We start from the raw sequence: 20,537 nt of genomic DNA, 5'->3' as shown, positions 1-20,537 counted from the left end.
TCGGACAGCCAGTGGCAGAGTTGTGAGAGCTAAGGATTCATTGAAAGACTTATCCAAATTTGTTTTCACCCCTGAGTTCAGATAGTGAGGGTTGATAGCATGAGAAATCATGATGAGGGACACCTGCAGTGACATCTCAAGTGTCATGGCATTGTAGAAGCAGAGCTCATCATCGGTAGCAGTATGTGTGATACGAAAGCCACATCTGTACAACACAACGTATTTAGACCCGTGTGTGTGTGTGCGTGTGCCTGTGTCTTCAATTCACCGTTTTGTCAAGGCCAAGGAGGGCATGGTCTGTATATTGTGGTGAGCTGTGCATATGGGGCAGCAAGTTAAGAAATCAAGTGCCAGCAGAGTGCGGGGTGAGCCAGAGGACTAGAGAAACGTGTCTTGGGTGGAATGAAAAGCTTGCCTGGAGTAGAGCCAGAGGTTAAACTCGTCTCGGGCAGCTGGCTGGTGGGCAGCCATAAAACCCGTCCAGCAGGGCTGACCACACTGACCTTACAGGCTCAGGAATCTGACCTTGACCTCTGGGGTCTTGGGACCCACTCCTCTTTGTACTGTTGTGCTCGTGTCGCCTCAGGCTGCCCCCAGGTGCTCCTCTTCCCTTCTCAGCTGCCCCCCTATTCATCTTCCCAACCATCGGCGACATCTCCGTTCCAGCCCCATTTCATTTGGTGGTTTGCTCTCTTGAAAACAGGTGACTCCCCTAGACTCTCTTAGCCTCACTGAGAGTAACGTGCCCCACCCGTGGTTGTCTCCCAGCCCTCCCCCAACCCGCCAGAGCTGGCCATATCCCACCTCCCCCAGAAGCTTTGTGGCCATCCCACCAGCAGCAACCTCTTCTTCCCCTGAATGATGGTGGGGTCCCGATGCCCGCACCACTCTTGGTATTTAATACTGATGTTGATGTCATTACTTAGCTTTTCACACACATTTCTCACGTCTGCATGTAGGTTATCAGCTTTCTGAAAGCAGTAACCATAGTTTTTCATCCTCACATTCCTTGCACCTTGCTCAGAAGAGAGTTTTGAACCGTTTTGGCAATCCACAGGAAAGTGGGTGAATTGCCGTGCACGGAGGGCTTCTGGCACTTTCACTGGGTACACACATGAAGAAATTGCCAGTGAGCTTTGTGTTCCGTCCTTGTGAAGCTGCAGGGGCATGGCAGAGTCGTTGCAAGCCATGTGGCGGGTACTGGACAGATGAACACGTGGGGGCTTGCAAATGAGAGGCTGCCGTCGTGGGCGGATTCCTTGTAAAAATAAAAGCTTTAGCCCTTCAGCCAAGGGCATGAAGTCTATCAGAGCACAAGGAAAGGGAAATTTGATCTGCGTGCTACAAGTAACCCAGATGTTTCCCTCTTAATAAGTTGGCAGGTGGAAGGGCAGAGTTAAGGTAGAGGAAGCTTTCTTATCTCTTAGCTTCATTTTCTTATTTTGGGAATAGGTAATATATTCACATGGCTGAAAATTCAAAAGTGAGGGGCGCCCGGCCGGCTCAGTCAGTGGAGCGTGTGACTCGATCTCGGGGTTGTGGGTTTGAGCCCCAAGGTAGGCGTAGAGATTACTTAAAAATAAAATGTTGAAAAAGTAATAAAAAATAAGTAAAATGCAGCAGTGAGCCAAAGGGGATGCAAAATGTCTCCCACCCACCCCATCCTCAAACGCAACCGCTCTTTTTTTTTTAATGTTTATTTATTTTTGAGAGAGAGCGTGAGCAGGGGAGAGGCAGAGAGAGGGAGACACAGAATGCAAAGCAGGCCCCAGGTTCTGAGCTGTCAGCACAGAGTCCGATGCGGGGCTCGAACCCACGGACTATGAGATCATGATCTGAGTTGAAGTCGGGCACTTAACTGACTGAGCCGCCCACGTGCTCCAAAAGCAACTGCTTTTACCAGAGTCTTGCTTCTAGAGATACAGCGTGTGTGTGCATGCACGTGTGCACACGGGTAAACCAGTTTGAGTTCTCTGTTGCCATTGGTGTAGTTGTGTGGTCATAGCGCTGCTCAAGATTCTCAACTAGACTCTTCCATCTCACAGAGTGAGTCAAAAATTGCAGGTCTCAGCTCACCACCTTTATTATCCGTTCCTCCATGTCATAGGCTATCCCTTTCCGACAACACCCAGCATGTAAACACTCAGTAAACGGGTCTTGTGTTGAATCAGATGGGAGCGAAGGAGAAAAGAATGGCACTGGAAATGGCTGTAGCCGTCATGGAGGCCTGATGGTCTTTGAAAACAATGTCAAGTTGAGACTCTTTATGTCCTGTAAATATTACAGTATGTTATCTTGTATCGTCCAGAAGAATGAGGCGTGAGGGTAAATAGGGACTTACCACTAACTAGCTTATAACGCCAAAACTCACTTAACTTTTCTGGGCCTCACTTTCTTTATCTGGGAAATGGGAGAAATAATAGGATTCTCCCTTCCGGCATTGTGCAGATACATACATGTAACCTGCTCAGTGCAGGACGTGACTCATCAAAAGCACCAGTAAGTGTGGCCTGCTGTGATTAGTAGTATTTTATGATGGTTACTACTTTCATTCCTGTGAAATCCGTATGTCATGTTGGCATTTGCCATAATCTCTACATTACCTGAAATTAACACATCAGAGCCGGCGCTGCCCGAGCAAGGGTTCTAGCTAGGACATACCACATCACACGGAATTGTGATCCACACAGCCCAGCCTGTGCAGAAACACTCCAGGCTTTGCTGACCAATGACTGCCACGATTTGAATTTCAGCTACGGGGTTTTCGTTGCATAATCTAGTAAGTAAGTGAGAGATTCTACTGTGTTAATGCCACTTGGTTTGCAGTTTTCTATAAACTGTACGAGTGCTCTGTTGCATAGCAAAAACTTCATCACGAAGGATCATGAGCCTCTTAAACATTTTGATGTAATTATTTTCTTACTAGGCACGTGGGAAAAAGCGCCAGATAGGCTGGTTCCCCGCTAATTATGTAAAACTTTTAAGCCCCGGGACGAGCAAAATCACTCCAACGGAGCCACCGAAGCCGACGGCGTTACCGGCAGGTAGGTGGTTTACGATCTCTATTTGGAAGACGGCCTGCAGGTCACGTTGGTCTTTCCAGTCGGTTTTCTCCCGAAGTATCTTAGATTGTTTCTCACATCTGCTGTAAGCACTTCCTGTGCTTGCCGGGACTGATACCCAACTAATGTGATCTGGAATATGTTTTTCAAAAGGACCAAGTATCTAAGCAGCTTTGCTGTTCTGGGTACAACAGGGCCCTTGTTGGAACCCTCTTCCTAAAGCAGCCATGAATGCTGCGGCATTAAAGCCAGATTTTTCTCTTGATTTCCTTCCAGCTATTTAATTTGGGATTTGGGCGAGGGGGTGAGGGGACAAAAGGGAGCTCCTAAACATAAATGGCTGGGGTCTAAATAGGTCAGGAGATAGAGCTGGAGGCCACGGGGTTCTGTTGGTTGCAATATGCTGTTCACTGAAGACTAAAATAACTCCCCTGTGACATTTCCTGTGAACAGAGGGGCTTCGCTTACTGGGCAGGATGTTGCACACACTCTCCTAAAGGACTCAAAAGAACAGAGGGCACTGCGGCTGAGCCGGTTGGCTATTTTCTGCCCGGAGAGACCAAATTAGATGCTTTGGTAATATTTGAGGCGGGTGAGGTCAGGGGAGCAGGATTCTGCCTTAGGTCTTTAAAGCTACCAGTTCTTGGGTGGCATCTGTGGAAAATGCAGAATTTTCGTTCGTGTCCTTGCCATACATCCCAGTGAAATCAGATTCACACTTGGCAGCCTTTGCAAGAAACGAAAGGATTGGCAAACCGGGACTGTGCCCAGCCCCAGCTGGGCCTCTCTGCCTGAGCTGTGGCCTCGTGTGGGCGGAGGGGTGTGGTGCCAGCTGGATCCCCCCACCCTCCCCGCCTTGGGGGGATGCCTGGCAGTGTCCCTGTCATCAGGTTGGTTGAAACGCACAGAAAGGATTTGCTGAAGTGAGTCAGTTAGCTGGAGAATTTGAAAAACCTACACCCATATACAGGTTGGTTAAGAAAGAGTAATTAGGGGCACGACCTCACTGTATGGTCTTATCTAAAGTGTGACAATGCCAGGAAACGAAGGCAGTTTAACCTCCCATAGGTTCGAGGGAAAAAGAGACAAGAAAAACTATTCTTGAATGTGGAAATTTCTCCTCTGAGACAAAAGTTTGAGACACAAAGATAGAGCAGAATAAAACACGGATTTTCACTGTTCAGGAAGATTTGGGTTTGTGGGGAGATCAGATGATAATTACCTTCCACCTTAAAAAGACAAAAGGAGAAGCAAGAAAGGAAGCAGAGAACTGTAGCAAAGTCCCCGGGATGCACGGGATGCACGGCTGACCCGGCTTCCAGAGTCAGCATTTTTAAGGAGTTCCCCTCCGCTCAAATAGAAATGATTCCATGAGCATTCAGTCATCAGTGTAAATTTTCTGCTGACAAGTCCACATGAGAAAGAGGAAGGGTTTATGTAAACTAAAGACTCCATGTGAAATTTTGCTGTCGTCTTGGTTTTTAACCCATCTTCCTCTGCTGCCCTCGCTCTGCCCTGTCCCGAAAGAACAGCACTAACACGTGGGCATATCTGATGACCCCAAGTGGCCCCTTCCGCGTGCCTCTCGGCCAGGCAGCTCTCACCTGGCCCTGTGTCTTCCGCAGTGTGCCAGGTGATCGGCATGTACGACTACATCGCCCAGAACGACGATGAACTGGCCTTCAACAAGGGCCAGATCATCAACGTCCTCAACAAGGAGGACCCCGACTGGTGGAAAGGAGAAGTCAATGGACAAGTGGGGCTCTTCCCCTCCAACTACGTGAAGCTGACCACAGACATGGACCCAAGCCAGCAATGTAAGTGCCTGAGCGGCTCCGTTGTCTCTCCTGTCTGGTTCCTTCCGGTAAAACATGCAGCATTGCTCTGATTCTGCCGAGCTTTGTTTGCAGAACGTAAAGCTAGACCATTGCTGCATTCGCAACAGTCTCTTTGAAGACCTTCTGTAATGCAAGACTTTTATCTTGTGGGGTTGTTTTCTTTTCTTTTGTTTTTTTTTTTTTTTTCCTGTTGCATGTCCCCTCCCTCCCCCCCCCCTTTTGTTTTTTTTTTTTTTTTTTTTTGATCATTTTGGCACCATGCTGTTGACATGCCTGACTCATTTTCCTAGCTTGAATTTTGCTCATTGTTTTGTTTTGCTTATGTGTTGTTTTCCTCCTTTTTCTAGGAATCATATGTTGTCCATCCCCCCCTCAGGCTTGAAAGTCCTCAAAGAGACCCACTATCCCATATCACTGCCCAGAGGGATGATGGGAGATGCAGCCTTGATCATGTGACTTCCAGCATGATCACCTACTGCCTTCTGAGTAGAAGAACTCACTGCAGAGCAGTTTACCTCATTTTACCTTAGTTGCACGTGATGACAATGTCGAGTTATGACTTGCAGAGATAGAAGCAAACCTTACAAAATTACACAGGGTAGTGGGTCCTTTTGTGGCTTTCCTAGTGACTCGAATTGACTTCCCCCCCACCTTTGCACAGGTGCTTTCGATAGTTTTAAAAGTGTTTTTAAAAATATATTTTAGCCTTTTAATAAAAATCAATAAATTACTCCTTTGCCATTTTGGTTTTGCAAAAAGACCCACTATCAAGGAATTCTGCGTGTGCTATGGAAAAAAAAAAAAAAATGTTCCAAATGTCCATAAATCTGAGACTTGATGTATTTTCTTTGTTCATTTTGTCCAGTGTTACCAACGACATTGTGTAGTTTGGGTTTCCCCCGCCCCCTGCTGTGGAAGCAGAGGAATTCAGTGTATCTGTTTTAAAGCCGTGTAGAACGACCCCAATTAAACGGAAGGTGTTTGGCGCTTGTTCGTGTGTATCAGATGTACCCTGCCGAGCATGTAATAATACATCCTGTACATAAGAACTTAGTTCTTCCCATGGCGAAAGCTACCACCTTGTACGATGCTCTAATCATATTGCGTTAATCTGATTTTGCACAGTGACCTTGTAGCCACAGGAGAAAGCACCTGTGTTTTTTTGTTCGGTCTCAGATTTATCTGGTTGAGTTGGTGTTTTCTGTTTGGGGTTTTTAATCTTGCGTGTTTTCATACCGTAAAATCAGTAGACGACGCCGCTGAGGTTGTCACGATCAACAGTATCTACAATCTCTCCTTAGTCTCTGTTACATGAAGTTTTTATTCCAGTTACTTTTCACGGAATGACCGATTTTGAACACGTAATTTTCTTGACAAGAAAGAATGTATAGAAGTCTCCCTGCAATTAATTTCCAATGTTTACATTTTTTTAAACTAGACTGTGGGATTTCTGCAGATTAATACGAAATGGAGCTCATGGTCCGTGTATGTGTTAGATGTGTTGTAGCTGAAGCCATGTTGTGTCTTTTAAACACTAGTTGGAAGCTCTCAATAAAAATGCCCGCTGCTGACAGCACAGGACACCGGGTGGGGGGAGCCTCAGCACAGTCTCGCGGTTCCACTAATGCCTTTGTAACCTGAAGTCACCTTCTGTTTTCACGCCTCCCTCGGGGGCGTCTGTGCAGAGCCCCTCCCGCACTCACACGGCGCGGAGAATGGGGGCTGCTTCCCCTCGTTCCCTTGCGCTCCAGTATTTTCATGGATATGAATGTAAGATATATAAATACATAAACCTGCGGCTTTAACAACTGTAATACCACCTTTTGGATTAGTTACGTGTATAGATAATTAAATTCTTCATACAAAAGTTAGACGGAAATGTCTCTGTGTTTTGATGTTGGAACCTGGCAGTGGTGATGGGGAACCAGACAGACTAGATGGCAGCCGGGGCCAGCTGCCCATGTGTCCATGGGGACGCTTGGGCTTTGAGATACAGACGCCATCCGCTCCTCACGGAGTCTTCTTTGACCCCCCCACCCCACCCCCACCTTGCTATCCGCTCCTCCCTGATCAAGGAGTAGAGGATGGCCCCTTATAAGACGGGTTTTGAAGACTAGAACTACCGCGCAGCTGAGCGGTTAACTGTCTCTTTGGGCTTTTGGTGCGCGTCCTTGATACATTGACAGGTGTGTGACTGGACTCAGGGTACAAAACATTTCTCTGAAAGATGTATCGTAATAAGTGTCTGATGAACATCCAGAGAACGTGTGGGTGGAGATGGAGACTTTCACGGCTTCCATACTGCTCCCCGCCATCCGTTTCTGCCTCGCACACGCCAGTCTTGTCGCCTTTGCAGAAATAAACCAGTGTATGTGTTGAAGAAACTTTGCTCTGATGACCATGCACTTGCTTCCGATCATGAACTTCACTTAGCGACCCTCCTCTGCCCTTCATTTGAACAATGGGTTCTATTTGGGGGGGGGGGGGCCCTCATCCATCACGTGTCTGGCATCCTATGGGACTCCGGGGAGAGTGTGCTGCTCAGTCACTACTGGAGACAGGGTCCCTGTCCTCATGGAGTCTGTGTTCTAATGGGAAGAACCAGCAGAAAACCAAACTACCGCAGTACATGTAAATATATATGGGCTGTGTGTGATAAGGTGATAAGTCCTGTGCTGGAAGTATGGTTGCAAGGCACCACTGAGCAGGACATCCAGTTGGGGCAGGCAGGGTGGCAGCAGGGAGAGGGTCAGAGAACCCTCCCAGCAGGAAGTGATATTTAACTTGAGACCTGAAAGAACTAGGGGCCAGATGAAGCCGGAAGGAGAAGTGGCTGTTCTAGGCACAGATGTCAGGACGTGCAAAGGCCAGGAGGTGGGTGGAGAGATCTCTGTCCCCAACCTCCTCCCTGCCCCCCAATTGTGGAGCAAGGATCAAGACAGCAAGCCCCATCTCTTGCCCAGGAGCCCTTCCCCCATATAAGCCAATGTTTCTTCTCCAGCCTTGAGTTTGGTTGAAATGACACATTGTCAAGGTGGGTACTGCTGTGCACTCTGTAACTCTCTCTACAATCCCCTCTCTATAGATCATTCCTCCAGGCTTCCTTCTGGTCTGTGAACGGACACAGGTTGTTCCCCAGGACATGCTCTTTCCTCCTCAAACCATGTGGTTTGCATTTGATTATAGAGTGTCCATCTGATCCACTTCTTCTCAACCAGGGGGAATGCTACCGGCATCTAGTGGGTGCAGACCAGGGATGCTGTGAACTGCACTGCAGGGCACAGGACCACCCCCACCACGGAGAATTATCTGGACTCAGATGTCACCAGTACCAAGGTTGAGAAACCCGTCCCACCCACTGGCCACTGTGGTTAATGTTCACCTGGTTGTTCACGGCTAACATAGGTGCCTTGCTGGTAGTCTCTGCTTTTGTTCCGTAACTACTGTTGAGTAAACTTAATCATGTAATAAGTTCATGCTCTGTATCTGTGGCGTAAAAAGTGTCCCAGAATCTTGGTTCTATATTTTAGACTTGATCGTACTCTTCTTGGCTATTCCCCATTGTATGCAGTTTGGTACTAAAGTACTTTTAGTCCTGTTCTCAGAAAATCTGCTTAACAGGAAGTTGAATAAAGGAGAGAAAAAGCATCTTTTAATTAAGTTAGCAAAGTGATGCTAGGTATCTCCTTTGGCCCCAGAGTTTAAAGATGTTAGATTTTTTTTTTAGTCGTTTAACAAGAACAGCTGGTCATTAAATCATTTAATGTCATAATTGGTGCCGATTTGTCACGTGAATGTATCTGCAACTGATCTGTGGGTACAGCGCCATATGGACAAGACGTGTCCAAATGAGATCACCCTCCTTTTGCAGTTTTGAGTTGCCTTCCTAAGGTCAGCTGCCTCTCTGCACTGCAGAGCAGGGCCCAGAGAGCTGCAGAGCGGGAACAGAGTGGCGGCCAGCGGGCCAGAGCCTGGACTGCCTCTGCGTAAAAAGGGTGCCCTGGAGAAGCTGATGTAAAGGAAGGATTCTTCCCTTTGTAAAGTAAAAAATATTACACCATTACACATATGGCAGAAACTGGTGTTTGCCCTGTTTCTGGAAGGGAACTGGGCAGATCCAGACTCCCACAAGCAGATGACAACTGGGCTCTCTCTCTATGCCTTCTTTGATCCCATCCGAAGAAAACCCTGGTAATACCAGCTTAAGAAAACCCTCTCAGTAGTAGGTTAAAACATGGAATCACCAATATTCCCACCTCTCACCTATAAAACCGCAATTTCTGTTGCTCAATATGCTATATGCGCACCTTGGCATATAGTAGGTTCAGTACTCAGAAATGCCTGTTTGAACGAGTGGGTTGAGCAATTAATACACGAGGAAGAGGCACTGGGGGTTCCATTCCAGGCACACCACATCACCCCCCCAAGAGGATACCGAGGTACATTTGCAGGCCCCTTTCCTTTAGCTGTGAGTTTCCCAACAGCAACTGTGTTCTTGGGAGGGGCTGCTCCTGGGGTCTGTTGCTCATCTGGTCCGTGAAGGAGGCCAAGGACCAGAGATGCCAGGGTGTGGCAACCTTCCTCTGGGCCAGGTCTACCCCTGGCACGGGGTCAGGGAGGCAACCACCCAGATCACAGTTGGGGAACGGGCCCAACAAATCACAGCCCTGCTTCCTGGCAAATTGAAAATTAATTCCTGAGAGTGAATATTCATTTTTTTCTTCTAGCAAAAGTATACGTTAATCCTATTCATTCCTTTTAGTTCCAAAACACCCAAGAGAATTTTTATGAAAAACTACATTGACTGCCAGTGGTCCCAAAATGCACAGGAAAAAAAAAAAAAAAAAAAAAAAAAACAACCCAAGTCTTCAAAATGTCTGATATTTTGGATCTGGTGGGATAGGGGAACACAATAAGGTCAAAGATCACGATAGCTGTATGTGAATATTTCACTATTTCACTTCGGCCAGAATTCTCTTGGGCTTTTCTTTAAGAAAATTCCACACACAAAAAGCCAGGTTTCCAGAATGTTTCCTGGTGTGTAGTTATTCCATCTCAAAGGGTTCCATTGCCACTTGGGGGGAAGTTGTTTTTTGTTTTGGGGGTTTTTTTTTTTTACTATCTTTTAAAGTTTATTTTGAGAGAAAGAGAGTGCATGGGAAGGACAGAGAGAGGGATAGAGAATCCCAAGCAGGCTCTGCACTGTCAGTGTGGAGCCCAGTATGGGGCTCGAGCTAACTGAGATCATGACCTGAGCTGAAATCAAGAGTCAGATTCTTAACTGACTGTGCCAACCAGGCGCCCCAAGGAAGTTCTTTAAAAACTCCCTGGACATTTTAATTTTTATTATTTTTTAAATGTTTATTTATTTTGAGAGAGAAAGATCACAAACAGGGGAGGAGCAGGGAGAGAGAGAGAGAGGGAGAGAGAAAATCCCGAGAAGGATCTACACTGTCAGGGCTTGGGGCTCCATCTCAAGAGCCGGGAGACCGTGACCTGGCTTGAAATCAAGAGCCCCATGTTTAACTGAGCCACCCAGACGCCCCTCCCCGGTCATTTTTAAATGATAGGATTTGATTCACAAAAAAAATTAAAAGGTTTTGTTTGTCAAAAGTGAAAATCAGCTACAAAATTATACCAGGGCAACTTGCTGTTAAACACACACTACCTCTCAGAAAATACCAGGTTATTGTTTTATGTTGTCAACAGGCTGGGTGTGTGTGTGTGTGTGTGTGTGTGTGTGTGTGTGTGCACGCGCGTGCACGCCTCCGTCTTTAGCTTGGTAATATTGGGTGGGGTGGTGAAAACAGACCCATCACGCTATAGAAGATTCTGGCTGAGGCGGACCGCTGCGGTTCCCACATCTGCCCTGCACCTGAGATCAGGGTGATGTTGCAAGCCTCGAAAGAGGAAGTGTCCCCTTGACTCTGCCCGTCGTTTTTTAAAGTTGGGCAGATCCTCCTCTTCGTGCAGTTGCTCCCGAGTGACCTACAAGGGGCAAAAGCACTTTATCTAACGTTTTTCATCAAGGAGCCTGTTTTCACTCCGTTGAACGACTTGATTCCCCTGGTTTCTTCCCCTTCCCCGTCCTGTGCTGCCCCCTCCCTTCTTGGTCCCCTGTCACACACACTCGAGCTCAAGGGGTCCACCCGCCACACTCCAGGCCCCACCAGGAAAGTGGGGGGAGGTCTAGGGGCGGGAGGGGTGGGCGCACGCGCGCATGTGCATGCAGAGAGATGCCATCCACCTACCCACCCCCATCCCTCCCCCCTTCCCCCCTCCCCCCGCTCCCGGATGGGTCCACGGAATCCAAATCAGGGAGAGCCAGCCGTGCGCACTAGCCCTGCGCTGTGAGCTGAGAGCGTGACGTTCTCAGAGGCCCCTCCCCCTCTCCCTGGCTAGTCCTTTGACCTTGTGCCACGTGAGAACAGCAGCACCTCAGCACCAGCCGCCTCCCATAACCACGACTGTCTGTGTGGAAAGGTGGAGACCATTCCGTGTGTGGTTCACTCATAGCTGGAGGGTGGAGGAGCTGTTGCCCGATGCCTGCACCTTGTGGCACCTTCTCAGTGCTCAGGCTCAGGACGCAGCCGCCTCCTCAACCCTTCTAGTCCGGCTCACCCCCACTGCAGGATCTTCCAAAGACACAGGCTTGCCAGAGACGCCCGTGCTCAGTGCCACCCCGAGAACGGTTGCCTTAGCGTCTCCGTTTCCATGGCTGGCCTCTGCCAGAAAAACATGGCGCCGAAGATACTAACACGGCCTGTCTACAAGTTCAGGGTAATATTTCATTCCATTTCTCTTAAAGTTTTGGAGTATTTTATTTTCCTGTAGGCAGATAGTGGCGATGGAGGAGTCTGACGTAACGGTACCCTGGGCTTTTATAGAGGCCAGGAAGGGATACAGGGTGGTGGTTCGGGACATGGGTTCAAATCCCAGCTCTCCCACTTCCTAATTGTGTGATTGTGGCCAAGTGACTTAACCCCTTTGTGCTATAGTTTCCTCATTTACATATGGAGGGATAATAATTGTACCCAGCAGGTAGTAAGCCCCCCCCCCCCCCAATAGCCTTCTTGTCATTCTTACAGGAGAGAAAAGGCATTTGCACCTGGTCCTGGGCGTGAAGGAATCCATTTAACTGGCTTCCTCCTTTCTTGCAATAAACCGAGACAGAAGGTTGTGTGCATTTTAAGACTTTACAGAAAGCAGTGCTTTTGTAGATAAGGGATTTTGCAGAGAAAAGATTGGACAGCTTCCTTAAAACCTTCAGCCATCTCATTCATTTGTGCACAGATCGGGGTCCCCTTTTCTCCAGTAGTGGGAGGCCCACCTGTGTTGGAGTAAGCACCTTCCTCACGCTCCCTCAATGTGCGGTGACACCCAGCCCCGTCAGCGGATGCTTGGCAAATGGGAGAAGTTGCCCTGTGTTTCAACGCGGCTGGCGTCAGGGAGGCCGACAGAGCAAATGGAATGTGCGAGGCTTCTAAATGTCACGTCCGTGGACCCGGTTGGCAGGCCCATGCAGCGCCCCACAATAAACCTGTCACACATGCATTGAGTCACTGGATCCCTTATTTCTCATCTCTGCATTCTGTGGCCTTGTGTTCTCTCGCCAGCAAAGAAAGACTGGAATGTTTGGCCCCCAGACGTGCCAGGAGCTCGTTCTTTTGTGTTTTGTTTTTAAGCAACCGTACAGCTTGGATAAGGGACATGTGTCACAAGGGTGGGGGGCACCCCAAAGCGCCGTCTCCAGCACACTTAAAGACTGGGAGATGAGTTCTCTCCTGCCCCGTCGCGGACACCCGGACATGCCTCTCAGCATCCACGGCTTTGGGTCTGGGATGCGTCTGGTCTGTTTGCCAAGCCTCCGGCAGAGTTTGAACCCCATGATCTGTCCCAGCAGAGAAGTGGAAGCCAGGATGACCCTCTCCTCTGTGGGGCATTACCTTGTCCTTCTGAGGCCGCTGTGGGAAGACCCCCACATCTGAGTCCTCAGTACGACCCTCCAGTGTCACGGGCTCCCTCGTGGTAGGAACCCTCACCCCATCCTCAAGGGGCAGAAGTAATCTGCCAGTCCGCTCCCCTCCCTCCCCTGCCCCTCCCCTCCACCCTGCTGTGTCAACAGCTCCTGGGAGACCAGGAGGGGTCCAGTCTGCCTGCATTTCCTGGCAAGCACCTCCTCTCCTGCACTCCCGGAGAGGAGAGTCGTGGCCAAGGAACACGGGGCCAGGTGACAGGGCTGTGCTCAGTGAGACACAGACCGGGCACCTGCTCTCATGGAGCTTGTAGGAGCCAGAGGAGAACACCAGCTCACAAATAAGTCATTTCAGCTGCTGCTGGATGAAATGGGCCAGGATGTGACTGAGGGCCAGGGCTATCGCAGATGGGATGGCCCAGGAAGGCCTCTGTGGAGAGGTGGAGGTCTGACTGCAGAGGAGTTGGCAGGCAAAGGTCAGGGAGAAACGTGTTTCAAGCCTGAGGGATAGCAAGCGCAAAGGCCCTGAGGGTGACCAAGTTTCTCCAGCCCTTGCATAAAGACCGTAGCCTTTTTTTTTTTTTAAGTTTATTTATTTATTTTGGGGGGGTGGGGGGAAGGTTGGGGCAGAGAGAGAGAATCCCACACCATTAGCACGGAGCCCGATGCAAGGCTTGAACCCACAAACCGTGAGATCATGACCTGAGCCGAAACCAAGAGTCAGTCGCTTAACCGACTGAGCCATCCAGGCGCCCCAGGACCATCAGCCTTTTAACCCGTCCCTGCTCCAGTCTCACTGTTTTCCAGCCTCTTCTCCACCCCGTGGGCAGAGAGCTATTTTAAAAATGGAAGTTGCAATCTGCTAACAATCATCCAGGGCTTCCCAGTGATAATGGCCCAAATCTCGCAGTTGGGCCTCAAGGCCCTGCCTGATCTGCTCCCGGCTGGACCCCTCTCTTCCCTGCTCCTCATTGAGAGCTCATTGTGCTTCGTCTTTAGCGTAGCTCAGTCGTCGCTTGCTCAGGGAAGCCTTCCCTGATCGGCGCCTTCCTTTCTGAGTTGCTGGTGGAACCCGTAGACGGCTGCCGTCATCCAAACACCTTCCAGCTTTCTAACACCAAAAGGTGTGGCAGGTGCAGGGGACATGGGCCTCCAGCTTGCAGGAGGGGACCCTGACGCTCGAAGAAGGGAAGCCCTGGGCTGAGCCCCTTCCAGAGCTAGTTGCTACCATCCCGATCTCACATTCTCTCTGCCCCTTTTTGAGTAACCGTGAGGACCCTCCACAGCGGTCCAGGCTTCTGTTGCTGCAGTGGGTTTCCAAGACGCCCTCTTGCAAACCCTCTCCTCTGACCTCCAAACCGCTTGATGGAAATGCCCACCTGCATCACTGGTCCGCGCATGCTGGGTGTGAACTGGGGAGGGAATGAGCAGTGTGGACAGCGTGGACACGGGGCCTTTCGCCACCTAGAGATCCCATCACTCAACCTGCTAGAGTGTCATCGGTCTGGGGTCCGTGGACACCCGTTGTCCGGCCCCACTCTTGCTTGTCTCGTCCTACCCGACCTGCACCTCCCTGCTATCATCACAGTCTCCTCCCCGCCTTACAGCCCGCCCCCCCACCTCACCCCCCACCGCCTCCCTGTCTTCTCTACCTTGGTCCTCCCATCTTCCCCCTCCTCCTCTCCTTGCTGCCCAGCCCAGCTCCACCGACTCGCCGTGACTCAGCTCTTTGCTGAGCTGCTAGTAACTCATCATACATGAAGATGAGTGGATTTTAAGACTCAGACACATGCACAGACACACAGATACTCATCTCCCGCCCAAGACTGTGAGCTCCCTGGGGGGCAAGGCCGGATCCCACAAAGACCCACACAGGAACAGCACTTACAAGTAGCGATGGTACCCCCCCTTGTACGATTGATCGTTGTGCGACGCCCCATCTCCCCGGTAGCTTATGAACCAGAGGACAGCGCCTACCTTGCACCCTTGCATGTCGTGACCGCCCATGGCGGTCGTTCAGGAGCCCTGTGTGGACGGTCTCGCTCCTTCCTCCCCATCTAGGCTGCAAGGAAAGGACACATCGGTGCTCAGTCTCTGCGCTGCATGTGACCTCGAACCCTGCACAAAGCTGTGTTTGGGAAGCCACCATGGCTTAAAAGATAAATTCACGTGAGAAGACCCTGGGACTGGAAATGAGCTTAGTAGTCAAAAGAATTGTCATTCATCATTCTTATAACCGCCCTAACTACCATATATTTATGCGTGTATTTGGTTTTCTGTCTCCCCCACTAGAATGGAAGCTCCATGAAAGCAGGGACCTGAGCGCAGCTATGCAGTTGCTGGAAATGAGCAGGAAATGTCCCGGGCTCAGGTTGTCTCTTGTGTCCCACCGGGGTCAGTTTGCCAAGTTAGGAGAGACCGCAGGGGACCGGGCTATGCTTAGACCCTCGAGAAGAAAGTTCCACTGGGACGAGGAGGATGCCTGCCCCGCTGGACCGCCAGAGCTGGGTCCCGGGACCGGCCAGCCAAGGGTCACTGTCAGAGGAGACACAGCCGCCTTGACCCAGCCTGGCTACCGCCGGCCCAACAGCCTCGGGTGCCACGGACCAGACCATCCTCACAGCCAGGTCTCTCGGGAACGTGTCGGGAGAGGAACGGGGACCGGCCACCCTCGGGCCCACTCTTTGGTTTTCTTGTGGGTCTCCATCTCCCAAGACAGCAAGAGCGGAGGGCTTATTCCTGATAGCAGAAGTCACCATGCACCTGTGGACTCCACTGTCCCATCGATTCAAGGAGGCCGATGAGCAGAGTGACCTTTTTGAGCTCTAGGCCTAGCATTGGGGGTCAGGTGGTGGCAGTGTGACCTCCAGGGACACAGCGTCAGAGGCTTGTCTGAGCTCCAGGCCATGGATGGAGGGACGGCATTCTGGGTTACAACCATAGTTCCCTTTGGACACGTCGCTTGAGGGACCCACCTGGGTCTGGAATCGGTTCAACAATTGTGACGCTCTCGTGCTACGTGAGCCTGGACAGATCTGGGTTCTGAATTTTGCTCCCTTTTCGCACCAGGTGTCTTGATTTCGGGGCTCCCTCTGATGGAGTGGTCCTCACTCTGGGCTGCACGTGGGAGCCTCCTGGAAGCCTCCACATGTTACAGAGGCCCGGGCGGAACCCCGGCCAGGTGGATTTGATTGGTCCGGGCTACCGCAGGGACATCGGGCCTTCTAAATCTTCTTGTGTGATTCCAAACATGCCGCCATTCTCAGGGGCCACAGCCCTCCCCCAGCCTCCATGAAGCTGCCACCGCGATCCTTCCGAAACACGGCCCGGACCTTTCCCAGCTCTGCAACCAAGACAAAAATGTAGACGTCTCACTCTGCTGTTCAAACTCCTTGACTGTACCTCCCCCCCCACGGGCCGAACTGTGTCCCCCTCCCCCACCAGATTGAAACGTTGAAGCCCTTCCCCCCAGTACCTCAGAATATGACTGTTTCTGGAGCTGGGACCTTAAAGAGGTCATTAAGTTAAGATGAGGCCATTAGGGTGGACCCTACCTCCAATGTGAAGAGGACATTTGGACGCAAAGAGTCACCAGCAATGATTTTGTAACAGAAGAAAGGCCATGTGAGCATGCAGGGACAAGACGGCCACCTGCCCACTGAGGAGAGAGACCTTAGAAGAAATCAGACCTGCTGGTACCTTGATCTTGGACTTGCTGCCTCCGGCGCTGTGAGACTCCATTTCTCACGTGTGAGCCCCGTGGTCTGTGGGACGTGGTTACAGCAGCGTTAGCTGACTAATACGTCACCTTCCCAGCAAGGCAGGAGGCATGGTGGTTCAGAACAGTAACTCCGGGGTAGGACCCCCTCTGCCATTGATTAACTGAGGCTTTGGCAAGTCACTTAACTTCTCTGTGCCTCAGTTTCCCTGTCTGTTCAATGGGAGAATAGGCGTAGTAGCTGCCACACAGGATTGTCGGTGAGGACTCTGTGAGTTCACATACATACGGCGCCTGGAACCGTGTGGCTCACGCGAGCATGCAGTGTTGCCTCTCTTTACTCCCTGTTACCCCAGCATCTGCTTTCTCTCTATTCCCCTTTTCTCCAACCGCTTCCTCTACTTGGATCCCTCGCTACTTCCCCACCCGAAACTGCCATGTGCCTGATGGAGTCCAAGCCACATCCCTGCTTCTCTGGAAGATATTCCCAGGTCCCTCTAGTCAAACCTACTGCCTCTCATTCCAATAAACATGTGTCTGTACTTCTAACACCCCAGCCTGCTTTGTGTACCCGAAGGATTTACTTGCGGCCGCTGCTGAGGGTCCCTGAGATACCGCAGGGTGGTGGGCATCGAAAGCAGAGGCTCAGCAAGAAAGGAAAGCAAAGGTGGTAACATCAGTGGGGCCAGGAATGAGCGAACGAGTGCACACCGTGGGATGCCCGAGGCCGCACCAGGGACCCCAGCATCCGTTATAAAGCCATGAACGCCATGCCTTTAGTTAAAAGTGACCTATGGCAAATTAAGAGAGATCTATCCCTGAGAGTAATTTGATTTTTGCAAATTCTCAACAGTCATTAAACTGCCTGGCACCCCACGTAGACTGGATTCCCCTTCTTAGAAGAATTGTTATTCTTCTGGAAGCCACCTTGACCCTTTGAAGCTACGGGGTTAATGCTGAGTGTGGCTGAATGGAAGCCCCCAGAGGGACCCAGCCTAATGGGTCTAGCGAGTTCCCCCAGACAGGCTGGAGAGGGCTGCCTGGGTTCGGCTGGACATAAGGCATCGGGGGGGTCTTTGGTGCCATCAGGTGACATTCCCCCTCCCCCTGCTACAGGTCCCCATGCCCACCCAGCTCCTCTAAACCCCCATAAGAATCCAGTCTTAAGGACTTCAACGCTGAGGTCTCAGGGACGGGCGGCTTGCAGTGATGCCCTTTGTGAGTTTCCTGTGCTTTGGCCAGAACCAGAGTCTAGGTGGGATGCCCGAGCCTCCGGCAGACCAGGGCTCCCCAAGGACAAGGACCCAGCCCGCCGCATTCACCACCAATTCCCAGCTCCAAGCACAGCGGCACAGGGGGAGCGCACGAGCTCACAGCTTAGAGAATGGGATTGGGGGGGGGGGGGGGGGGGGGGGGGGGAGTGCTCTGGCCGGAGAACCTCCTTTCTGTCGTATCCATTGCAGCCTTTCCTACATGACAAGCCATCCCACATGTGCCATTGTGTCCAGGAGGCTGAAGGCAACGCAATCAGACTCATTTTCCCAGAAAAATCCAGTGTAGCCTGGCAGGGGCCACGAGAGCCACGAGGCCCCTGTTCCCCCCCATTGAGGCCCGCCCCGGAGAAGGCTTCGGTGTAGACAGGAGCTCCAGCTCCAGCAGGTATCCTGGTGGCCGAGGCCATTTAGCCGGAGAATTTGGGCAGAATGTCCCCCCACACACTGGTATATCCTTTCTCTTAAAGGTGAAAAACCATTGCCTGGGTTTCCGTATTGTGGGATTTCTCGCCTGGCCCCTCTGGCATTATGCCTTCTGTGATGTCATGTACTGCCCACCTTATTGCCTTCCCGCTTCCCACCTTATCTCCCATAGTGTCCCTGCACCTACTTGGCATGCCGGCCCCACACCCCCAACATAATGGCCCCATCCTCCCTGATGCAGAACCACCCCCCCCCCCCCCCCCCCACACACACAAGTAGGACCTCCTCGCAGAGCCTTCCTCCCTCGGGACAAGGAGCATGTACTTCTGAGCCCTGCAGACTCTACTATCCTCGCAGACCTGCCGGAACGTTCTCCGCTGCTTGCTATTTCAAATTTAATTTCCATGTTCGCGTCTCCCTCCCAGCTGTGAGTTTCCTTGAGGACAAGGGCATTATCTTGCTCATTCCTGTGTCTCTTGGGCTTCGTAGGAACTTCATAAATATTTATTGACCATCTTAGAGTATATTTTGGCCCTTTCATAACAGGAACAAGGCCTGTTTATTTGGTCTGTCCAGTGGCCGGCTTGCTGTGGGGGCTGGTTTGGTTTTTAAAATCATGGACCTTGTTGAGAACGGAAGGAGAAGGGTTGGGAATGAGAGGGGCGATGCCCTGGTTGTACCCTAAGTCCTTCTGTATGCTTTGAACTGTTTACATCGAGCATGTGTTCATGTACTACTGTTGGAATAAAGCAATTTATTTAGATTATGCTGTTCCTATGAACATTGTCCCATTGAGGTGACAAGATGACCTTTTTGGGTAAGATTTTCCCACATTCTCTCCAGTGCCCCAGACTCAACTACTCTCAAAGGGGTCTCACGGCTACTCTCCACTTTGTGAATGTGTCTAACTACACACAATTACAAGGGACGGCACATAGATTGGGAATTTTATGTGGGCTGTAATTAGGGATCGGTTTTAAGTGCCCGGAATCGCTTGCAATATTATTTCAGCTGTGAGTGGATTATAGTTAGTTGTAAGAATCCCTTCATCACACCGAGATGTCCGTGAAAAGTTATTTGCTCTGCTGTATTCTCTCATTTTGCCCCGGGAAAGGGAGCCAGAAAATCATGTTTATCCTGGTTCCCAAAGGAGAGAAGAACCACGTCCCTCCACCCTTAAAGAAAACTCTCTTATTTGAAATGTCTTTTCCATTTACCCTGCTCTGAATAATGGAGTTTTTAAACTCGTTTGTTTTTCTAAATATTAAATTTTCAAAGGAAGGATATTTTTTAGCTCAAAGTACCTATTTCCAGCCTGTAATGGTCTTCTTGGTCTGGCATCCAGCAGCAAGAACTTTTAAAACAGCATCCTGTGGGTCGGTTCAGTAGCTAAAAAGACCATTCAAAGCCAACGCTGTTGGCATACAATGCTGAGACGAATCTCCCCACAAAATCTTTGCTTTTTGTTGTACGCTGGGGCCTGGAGAGGCCATCTGAGCCAGCCGCCTGCCTCCAGACAGGCTGGTAGGTGGACGGCGTGGGGTGGAATTTGTGGCGGCAAGCAGCCCAGAGTCACATGGCACCTGTCAGCTGGGTCAGCTCTGACATGGGTCCTCTGGGTGGATGGACGCGAATGCTGGAGCTGCCCGGAGCAGGAGGCCGTGCAACCTCCTCGTGCCCCCCCCTTCCATGTGCAACAGACCCCCAATTCACCCCAAACTGGCCCGGCACCAGGGATTCTTGGACTAATAGTCCACTCTAGACCTTTTGCTGTTGTTCGGGCTCTGGGCTTCTTCAAAGCCGTACCACGTAGGGGAGCCAGGGGGCTCAGTCGGTTAAGAGTCGGGACCTTGACTTCAGCTCAGGTCATGATCTCACAGTTCGTGAGTTCGAGCCCCGCGTGAGGCTTTGTACTGACAACGCGGAGCCTGCTTGGGATTCTCTCTCTCGCCTCCTCTCTCTGCCCCTCCCCGACTTGCGCGCTCGCTCGCTCTCTCTCAAAATAAATAAATAAACTTAAAACAGCAACAACAACAACGATACCATGTGAAACTTGACTCAGAACTTCTGAAATCCAAAGCAAGCCATTTCCCGTTAATGTTTCCTCCCGGGTCCTTGTTTCCGACTCCTCAGTCGTTCTAAGCAAATCTGCGGGTCACTTGCACCATCCTTGCTTCAGAGCTGTCAACCTGGCCGGGCTTTCAGTTTCCAGTAATGTCAGTGTTTCTCGGCGGGGGGGGGGGGGGG

At 50.7% G+C, this 20,537-nt stretch overlaps 1 protein-coding gene across 7 annotated transcripts in view; it reads left to right on the top strand.

The window, feature by feature from the left end:
• ITSN1 (intersectin 1) overlaps positions 1-20,537 on the top strand; it is a 221,646-nt gene that overhangs the window by 167,485 nt on the left and 33,624 nt on the right. For 5 of the 7 annotated variants that reach the window (XM_040483995.1, XM_040483994.1, XM_040483992.1 and 2 more), the window contains 2 exons: positions 2,927-3,044; positions 4,688-4,879. In XM_040483995.1, coding sequence (XP_040339929.1) covers positions 2,927-3,044; positions 4,688-4,879 — 310 coding nt within the window. Of the gene's footprint in view, positions 1-2,926; positions 3,045-4,687; positions 4,880-5,247; positions 6,772-15,167; positions 17,143-20,537 lie in introns of those variants that run through there. The other 2 variants (XM_040483998.1, XM_040483997.1) reach the window with 2 other exon arrangements.

The sequence above is a fragment of the Herpailurus yagouaroundi genome, unplaced genomic scaffold, assembly GCF_014898765.1.
Source record: "Herpailurus yagouaroundi ecotype Mexico unplaced genomic scaffold, PumYag 162, whole genome shotgun sequence".
Lineage (NCBI taxonomy): Eukaryota > Metazoa > Chordata > Mammalia > Carnivora > Felidae > Herpailurus > Herpailurus yagouaroundi.
Note: the sequence above shows the minus strand (reverse complement) of the source record. Positions and strands in the feature narration are given on the sequence as shown.